Source organism: Chanos chanos, chromosome 4 (assembly GCF_902362185.1).
Source record: "Chanos chanos chromosome 4, fChaCha1.1, whole genome shotgun sequence".
Taxonomy (NCBI): domain Eukaryota; kingdom Metazoa; phylum Chordata; class Actinopteri; order Gonorynchiformes; family Chanidae; genus Chanos; species Chanos chanos.
In genome coordinates this window covers 32,408,536-32,418,535 of record NC_044498.1, presented here as the reverse complement: position 1 = coordinate 32,418,535, position 10,000 = coordinate 32,408,536, and the positions used below count along the sequence as shown (strand labels likewise).

General features: G+C 42.6%; 1 protein-coding gene across 1 annotated transcript in view; it reads left to right on the top strand.

Moving 5' to 3' along the window:
• The window catches only part of pde10a (phosphodiesterase 10A), a 42,245-nt gene that overhangs the window by 17,255 nt on the left and 14,990 nt on the right, over nt 1-10,000 (top strand). The window contains exons 2-4 of the mRNA XM_030771863.1: nt 419-550; nt 8,110-8,138; nt 9,569-9,689. Of these exons, the coding sequence (XP_030627723.1) occupies nt 419-550; nt 8,110-8,138; nt 9,569-9,689 (282 nt within the window). The remainder of the gene's footprint in view (nt 1-418; nt 551-8,109; nt 8,139-9,568; nt 9,690-10,000) is intronic.

Here is a 10,000-nt window from a genome sequence, read left to right as displayed (position 1 = left end):
CCATTTCGTAATGCTAGTTTATTATATTTTTTGCACAAAATAATATTTGTTTGACGTAAAAAAAAAATTACTATCATCTGTCCAATTTAGATCTGAGTTTGATCATAAGTGCTCTGTACTTCATGTTGGCCACAGACCTAGTTCAGCACTTCGTAAAATTTATGAAGAAACAACATAAAAGAAAATACATAAAAGCTCCCTCCTGCCTGTGCTGTAATGTATCATACAAATCTGCTTTGAAATCAAGTTTGCATTTTGAAAGAAAGAAAGAAAGAAAGAAAGAAAAAGAAAAAAAACTGAGGTGAACAGTGGAAAGCTGCTCCTGTGCTGAAATGTTTTGATTTAGTCATGAATATCAGGAGGAAATGACTCTGGCTTCTCTCCAGAGGAAGTGACCCCAGCTGCTCTTCTCTTCCAGGTCTGACCGATGAGAAAGTGAAGGCCTATCTTTCTCTGCACCCCCAGATGCTGGATGAGTTTGTGTCAGAGAGCGTGAGTGCGGAGACAGTAGACAGATGGCTGAAAAGGAAGAGCAGCAGTCACTCCACAGGTACATTCTCATGGAAACAAGTGTTGTAAATTGGAGAATACCAGAATGCACAGTACTGACTGGGTAATGACAAAGACCGTGCTACCAGTAAACCTCATTTATGTTCCTTTGTATCGTCTGGCTCTGTAAGAAGACAATCACTGTTAAAATGATAACTGATAATCTATTTTGATAAGCTATTTTGATTTGAAATGATCTTACCCCAGGAAAATATATTGTGTTTATTTGATATGCTCCATATAGACTGTGTACAGATGGTAAATCTATTTGATTTGGTTGACAAAACAAAATGCCCTATTATGTTTCATATGTGTATTAGGATATATTTGTTGGATAATTATAATTGTAGTGTATCTGTGCATTGTTTTTCAAAGCTTGCGGTTCAGTCAGTTTTTGAAATGTGTGTTTGTGTGTACGTGTGTGTGTAACCTGAGTATCAGGGAGACAGGGATGGGTGGAGTGGGGGCTGGTTTGGGGGTGGGGGTTTGGGGGTTTTGGGGGGTATGGGCCTGCCGGGTCCTTATGGGTCATTAGCAGAGTTTGAGCGGGTCGGCCTCACCATGTGTGCAGCATACTCTGTGCCACGGCCTGCCTCACAAGACCCACCACATCCATTAAGGGCCCACAGGGCTGGCGGACGGCCCAACTCAGCTACTGACGTCAGAACCAACCTCCAGGGGCATGCAGCGGTCTGGGGTAGGCCGAGGTGGAGGAGGGTGAATGTACCGCATTTTGGAAATGTTTTCTGCATGGCTGCTGCAGAGTGCAGTCTTTTCTGGCAGTTTAGTCAGGGCAGGTTCACTGGGCACGATGCCATGGTCATCGTGGAAGACCATGCAGAAAAGACCTGTTTTAGGTTGTTGGTTTTTTTTTTGTTTTTTTGTTTTTTGTTTTTTGTTTTTTAAAATTCAGTGCTGCTTTCCACATTTAAACTTCCTGCTATCAGGCTGTTCTGTGGAGTGGCCTGAATAAGACAGGATATCATCCCGTCTCATATCATATACTTTCCAGGATTTACAGATTTAAATGTGCACATGTATTCAGTTTTCTTCAGTCTTTTTGTGCAGTACGTTGTCTGAGGCATTTTGGTCTGGACTTGAAGAATGAGCCTTTGACAAATTAAACTACACAGGCCAGGAGCCTGTTCATTTGTCTCAGTAGCCTAGCCCATCTGTATCTGTTTAGATTGGGCTGCTTTAACATGTGAACACAGGAACAGAGCAGTGGTCATTAACAGGCAAGACGCACACAAAGGCCTCTCTGAACAACTTCCTAAACTGACAAAGACCTTTGGGCCCCTGAAGTGGGAAAGTATGGGGATGGAGTCTGTTCCCTTACAGGGCTCTGTCTGTCACCCCACTCCCTCACCAAAAACACCACACCGCTCTGTTGTCTGCTGGACGAGCTACTGGGCCATGTGAGCAGCTTCAGATACAGAAATTACAACCAGCTAGACCCTCTCTCTCTCTCTCTCTCTCTCTTTCTCTCTCTTGTTCCCTCACTCATTCTCTCTGTCTGTCTCTTTCTCTCTCTCTTTCTCTGTATCTCGCTTGCTCCCTCTGTCTGCCTGTCTCTCGCTCTCGCTCTCTTTTTCTCTCTGTCTCTCTCTCTGTCCTCTGTCTCTCTCTCTCGCTCCCTGTATACACATTAAAAATTCAATTGCATATATATATATTTTTTGTTTTGTTTTGTTATGTTAGATTTGTAGAGTCTGGCATTCTCTCGATCAATTAATAGCGTCCTTTGATTTTTGCTCCATTATCAGGAGTACACTAGTGTCAGAAGAGAGGGAAACATTTTTGCACTGTGGCCCTGCAGGGTTCTGGGCCCAAGCCCAGCTAAGAGGCAGAGTGAAGATGTGACTGCAGCAGGCAGAGAGGCAGCGGTGATGACACACCAGTTTGATGTGGGCATTTTGATCTCGCAGTTTGGTCCAAATGTAAGGAAATGCAAAACAAAAAAGATTTCAACATGTGGCATCATGTTCAGATGTACTTTGAGCAAGTTTGGATTTGATTCTTTTTCTTCTTTTTTTAACGAATGACAAAGAAGCTAATAATGACATAATGTGTCATTTGAGGTAACCACATGATAGCAGGCATCTTCATCAAAAACTTCACAAAGAAGAATACTGTTGGTTGGGTTTGCAATGCATTAATCCCTTATTACATCTAAAACAAAATGCGTGTTTCATATGCATGTTTCATTCATCATGTTTACAAGTAGATGGGTGCATGTGAGGCACATGTCAAAAGAGACCCAAGGGCCAAAGTGACTGTTCTGGGTCTAGTGGCTCTGTTGTTGTGTGGGGTGCATTGTCAAAGTTTGGGCTGCAAAATCATTCTGAGTAATCACCTTCATCCCGTGGTAAAGTATTTCCACACTGATATGACTGGTCTCCCCCAGGATAACAGTGCCCCCCCTCCATAGGACATGAGTGGTCGCTGAACGATTAGATGAACATGAAAACCATATGACATGGCCATCGCTAACGGTATAGCTCAAGCCAGCTGAATGCTTTTGGGAGATTCTGAAACAGTACTTAATCCAGTGTTTTCCACCACCACCAACAAAAACACCAAATGATTTCCTCTAGAAGAGTGGTGCTACATCCCTCTAGTAGAGCTCAAAACACTATAGAATTCCATAGAACAACTATAGAATTCTGTAGAATACTATAGAATTCTACGGAACACTATAGAATTCTATAGAGAATTTATACCATGGCAAACAGAATTTCTGCTGGAGGCTTCTGGTGACCCAGTGCACGGATAAGACCCTTTCTTTCAGTGTTTCCTTTATTTTGGCATTTACTCAGGTTTACTCTGGTCCATTGAGGTTGCTGAGTAAGAGAGCTGTTGACTGTGCAGGTACTATGGCTGTAGTTTGTTGAACATGAGTGTACGATGTGGTCAGGTGGTAGGGGGAAATGCCAGGTGGTAGGGGGAAATGTTTTTTAGAGTACAATGGTCCCTGTCTTGTTTTCTGGCTTTGATATGCTCCATTTCTTCAATGTGAAGCTATGCACACACCCAGCCCTCGTCATATGATCACAGTTTAGTCTTCAAAAGCATCAATGCATACTTCTGCCCCCGTCCTCTTCAGGGTGACCCCCTCAGCATTCCCAATGTTCTTGTGATCATGTGATGCATGCAGTCTTGTTCATTCTGTCTTTTTGCATCTCACACACATGCTGTTACCCATTTGCTGCCATATACTTATCACTAACACATATGACTTCCTCAGTATATGGTCAGCTTTGCAGTGCTACAAAGCCATTTGTGAAAAGCAGTCACTGAAGCCTGTCTAAAGCTTGCCTCTTTTAAGCAGAAAAAAACAACTACCTAAATTAAGTGCCTTAATTTGTTTTGTTCCAGAGAATAAGGACAGATCAGGACAGTTTATGAATCTGACCATTACATCAATTCTGATTAAAATGTTCAGTAACAACAACAACAACAACAAAATAATAATAACAATGATAATAATAACAACAACAACAATAATAATAATAACAATAATAATCACAATAATACTAACTATTATTATTATTATTATTATTATTATTATTATTATTATTATTATTATTATTATTATTATTATCATCATCATCACATTGCTTATTCCCATAGAAAGAAAGAAAGAAATGAAAATGAAAAAAATTAAATAAACTGTGCTGGACTGGACAGTGGTCAGTATGGCATAAACAGCACTGCAGAGTTTGGCTGGTCTGACTGTGCCTCAGTGCTTGGTCTCCAGTTGGGACTGAGAGCTTGTAAATATTGTTTGAGGAGAGGCAGCAGAACGCTAATGTCTCTCTCTGTTTCTCCTCAAAGCACATATTCCCCAACCCCCTCACACTGCATGAGATGTTTGTAAAAGTCTTAGATTTGGTTAGTTTGTGTGTATGTGTGTATGTACATACAGTTGCCTGTGGGAGTCATATGTTTTATGTGCATACACCGGTAAAACACTGCAGTGTGAAGTATATGCATGTGTGTGTGTGTGTGTGTTTGTGAGAGAGAGAGTGTGTTTGGTAATGCATGGAATTGTGCGAGAGTCAGTCTTCTCTTATTGTTACGTGTCAAGACGCCCTCCCCTCCCCCCCCAGGACCTGTTTATGTCTCATATTCATGCAGTCCTGAGGCAGGCAATACATCCCCAACACACACACACACACACACACACATGCACATGTACACACATACATGTGAACAAAATGCCAAGCTTGCACACACATGCACACACACACAAATCTTAGCTTTTTCTCATAATCACCATGTTTTGTAAATATATACATATTAAGACAACGCCATACTCTTGCTCTCCCTTGATAAAGTATTGACTCATCCAACTCCACCTTCAGAGAGACTTAAGTCAATGTCACCTCTCCTCAAAAACAAGCAAATATAAGAAAAACACCAGGGGATTTGGTTGTAATATCTGATTTTTAAGACAACATAGATTAACTTTTTCTGTGTAGACTAACTAACAACGTAGACTAACTTAATTCTATGTTCAGGGAGATGAAAAATGAAATTTACTTGCAGGTTCCTTGAGAATATTTGTGTATTAAAGTGTTGGAGCTTGATGTACATGTTAGTCATAAATGCAACAGGAATTACAGGGCATTTGTAAGTATTTTCTGTATCTGTACCAAAACTGTGAGAGTGAAAGAGCAGAGAGGTGAGGGAAGGGAGGCTGAGCTTTGAGTGGTTCTGAGGACGTACTTAAGCATCAGAGCAGGGCGATGACAGGCCAGACCATACAGCCATCTAACACTTAAGAGTCTGACAGACAGCAGGCACACAGCACGGACACGTCATGGGACTACACTGGTCCCCTTCCAGCACAGGGTCAATTTCTTTCTTTCTTTCTTTGTCTCTTTCTTTCTTTCTTTCTTTCTTTCTTTCTCTCTTTCTTTCTTTCTTTCTTTCTTTCTCTCTTTCTTTCTTTCTTTCTTTCTTTCTGTCTTTCTTTCTTTCAGACTCTTAAGCTTTCTAACCAGTGTATTTGGTCAGCAGCCACAGTCAGAAAAAGTTGGACTTGTTTGGTGAAATCACCATATTATTATCACGTCGAGGAGAAGACTGCTTCCACATTACTTTCCCCTCACTCTCTCTCCACCACTTAAAAGGCTTCAGACAGAACAGGCAGAGTGTCTGTGTGCTGCTGTTTAACACTAGGATGGTAATACATGGTAAGACACACTCCTGGGCAGGCAGAGTGGGGAGGCTCTTTGGCATGGATCTGAGAGCAGTGCAGCCTGGGACTGGGTGTCCAGTAGCGACGGGACGGGTTTAGAGAGATACTGCCTGCTGCAGAGGAGTCTTTCTGACCACAGCTGGTGCATCTCTATCAATCTCTGGAATGATCAGCACAGGCCTACAACTCATCAGACACATCTCAAACACAAACAACGCACTGCAAAAACCAGCAACTCATCAGACACATCTCAAACACAAACAACACACTGCAAATACCAGCAACTCATCAGACACATCTCAAACACAAACAACGCACTGCAAAAACCAGCAACTCATCAGACACATCTCAAACACAAACAACGCACTGCAAATACCAGCAACTCATCAGACACATCTCAAACACAAACAACGCACTGCAAATACCAGCAACTCATCAGACACATCTCAAACACAAACAACGCACTGCAAAAACCAGCAACTCATCAGACACATCTCAAACACAAACAACACACTGCAAATACCAGCAACTCATCAGACACATCTCAAACACAAACAACACACTGCAAATACCAGCAACTCATAAGACACATCTCAAACACAAACAACGCACTGCAAATGCAGTGTGAAAAAATCAGCTAAACCACACTTCTACATCTATAGTCCTTGTGGACTGTTTGCAGTTTTTCATAATCTTATTGTGACTTTGTTTTTTTTTTTTAAACGGTATTCCAGGAACGTACTTAAAACAACAGAATTCTGTAAGGAAATTGTAAGAGGAATCCCTGCTTCTTGGAAATGGCTGGAGTGTCGGGTAAAAATTCAAGGGAGCTCATTCAGAGCCTGAAAACTGGATTACATAATGTGCTACGATGTGCTGGAATGTAAATTAAACTTATGCCGTTGTCGTCAGCAGCCTCAGCATTTTCAAATCCAGGCACGGGGTACAGTTCTACACAGCACTGCTCTCTCTGATCAATGGCTCGTTCTCTAGCAATGAGAATCTGTGTGCGTTGTGTTTAGTGCAGGCTGACTGTTATGGTGTCTAAACATGGGGGATGGGGGAAGAGATGACTTTGTGATGGCCCCCTGAGCCTCTGGCACTCAGTCTGACCCCTGTCAAAGGTGTTCTCTCTGCACAAGGCTAACACAGGAAGAGTCTTATCCGTCTTCAGAGACTTCTCAACATCAGCACGCTCTTTCAAAAAAAAAAAAAAAAAAAAAGCTCCTGATCTGAAATTCTGATGCACATAGACAAACCACTTTTCCCTCTCAGGAAAAAAAAAAAACATACAAACTCAGGGCTATGTTGTGTGTTTTTTAGGTGATATTATGGAGGAAAATGTGAAGTGGAAAACAGGGCAGCATTAGCTATTCTCTTTCTGTATTTGAGGGCTGAATGTCTTTGAAGAGATCTGGATGTATTAGACTGCAAAACGCAGTTTTGTCCATAAGGGTGACTGTCTGAGCCAAACAGACACATAATGTTTATTAATTGCTTCATGTCAAAGGGCAAGGGTGTCAAACTCAATTTGATCGAGGGCCAAATTGTAATTTTGTGTCTCACCCGCGGCCCAAAAAAAAAAACCTCCCTGAACCAAATAGGCTAAATAGTGTTAAATTAACAACAACCATGCCCCATTACATTGCACTGACTGTAGCTTACCTTGGACTTTACAACAAAGGATGCATGGTGCAAAAATGTTCAGTTGTGTGGTCTTCTGTGTCTGCTGACTTAGTTAACTGTCTCTTTTTACTGTTTTTTTTGTATTTTTCTTCTCTTTTCTTGTTTAGGTAGGCCTGTGTTGTGAAAAAATGTTTACATTTTCCATGATGTTTAGATAAGTGTAGTGACTGTTGTGACGGCCTCAGTTCATAGCTGACTAGCCTACCTATTTGCTGCCCTCACTGGACACCTGGCACCGTTTGAGCAGAGTAATTTCGTCGATGTTTGGACTGATGTCTGTCGACTTTCGTTTTCGCTTCTTTGCCAGTCTTTGTCCACATTAGCAAGTCATACAGTAGCATGGATTCAACTGCTATTACTTTGGAAAAAGGAACTAACACTAGATGTCGTATTCCCATTGGGCCAGTGCTTCATGATGGGATTTGAATAACCACATTATTGCAGGCCAAATCTTATGTGTTTGGATAATATTAAAGAGGACCACATGAAAGAACAGGAGGGGCCGTATGCAGAAGTGAAGTGTATTTTAATCAACAGCATTTGTGGAGCTCTTGACTGACTTTTCTGTGGACTTTTAATGCTTTTAATATGTGATGTGTCATGGATTATTGTGTACACATGAACATGGCCTGTATTCTGGTCTGAAACAGTTTACTTTTCCCCCACAGATGACCCCTCCACTAAAGAAGTCAGCAGGGTAAGTGAGTAGTCTTAGCTTAGTCTGTGAGTGAGTGAGTGAGTGAGTGAGTGAGTGAGTGAGTGTGCATGTGTGTGTGTGTGTGTGTGTGCGTGTGTGTGTGTGTGTGCGCGCCTGCATGTGTATGTGTGTGCGTGCATGTGTGTGTGTGCCTGTGTGTGTGCATGTGTGTGCGGGCATGTGTGTGTGAGTGTGTGCTTTTGTGTAGGTACATGCTTATGTATTCACTTCCTTCAGATAAGTAAAAATATTCCTTTTTTCCAAATGTGAATTAGAGCAAGCAGTCACGAAGTTAATCGTGCTTGGCCCCTCCCGATCCCCTCGACCCCCAAAAAACGAAAGAAAAGCAGGAAATCATAATAAAAGTGGTAGCTTGATATATCCTGTATTCATTTCCTCAGATTACCCATCATCCTCCCACCCCTAGCACTACTGTGTGACCTACAGAGTCCCACACAAAACATATATTTGCTTCCATACCAGCGAGCGACAAGTCTCATTTAACTAAGCTGAAGGACATGGGAGACATTTTCACTCTGAGATGAGTTATGAGGGTTCTCAGAGGTGGTGAAAATCAGAGAATGCAGTGCAGCTGCGAGAACAGGCCTCCAAATCACGAGATTTCATCCTTTCCAGAGCCATACTTCAGAGCCAGACAGGCCACTGCAGAGAGAGAAGTCATATAACAGGTCTGAGGCAGAGTCAGTGTGGCACAGTAGTGTGTCTGTTACCCCCAAACAGGGCCGGGAGTCAGCCCAGAGGTTTTCACAGCATTAGAGAGAGAGAGGGGCTGGTTAGAGACTTTAAGAAGTGAGGAGACTAGAGAGGAGACAGGAGTGGGTCATCTGCCCAGGAGTGCGTCATCTATACGTCTGCACATATAGGAAGCGTGGCTGGTCCCACGGCGGGCCTATCTGATGCACCCCCTCATCCGGGCCTTTCCCTCAGACCCTCTGCACTGAAAGGCACAGAAATAGCTACCTGGACAGGGGCTTGCCATTATGCAACACACACCACCACAACCACAAACGAGAACAGAGCAACCTCAGTGGTCCCTCTGAGAGAATTAGGGGGATTCCTGTCTCTGTCACAGCCAGAGGAGCTGTAGTCAATACCAGGGATTGGAAAAAAACAAACTATAATGGAAGAAAGGCCATCTGTAATGCACAGAGGCAGGGCAATACACAGTGTACATGTGAATATCTTGTTACTTAGGTGATGGCTGTCCGATATGCTTGTTAATATTCTTGTTAATGGTGTGTGTGTAATTCACGTATAATAATTTATCTGCAGTATATGGTTGTGCTGGTGTGTCTCCGTGGCCTGGTTGACTGGTGTGTGTGTTTCCTTTGTGTCCAGCAGTATCAGTTCTGCTGGTGTGTCTGGGTGACCTGGTTGACTGGTGTGTGTGTCTCTTTTGTGTCCAGCAGTACCAGGACACAGACATGCAGAGTGTGGTGTATGAGCTCAACAGCTACATGGAGCAGAGGTTGGACACTGGAGGAGACAACAAGCTGCTTCTCTATGAGCTGTGTAACATCATTAAAACCGGTGAGGCCTTCTCTTCCCAACACACCAGTCACTACTCACTCTACTCCTCTCTCTCTCCCTCAGAAAGTACTGAGTCAAGAGGCAAACACACACTATGAGCTGTTGCACAGACAGACGTATAGCACTGCCCTAAAGATGCTCAGCCTATAGTACATGGAAGTCAACCATAGTGTTATCAGAAAAAAACCAAAAACAAAGGGGTAATGCTGTATGCTGTGATAATGTAAGAGAAGACACATTCCTAAAGCCATACGATAACAGGAACAGAGTGAGCGTAAGGATCGTGTTAAGTGTTGGGGACGACCCGGCTA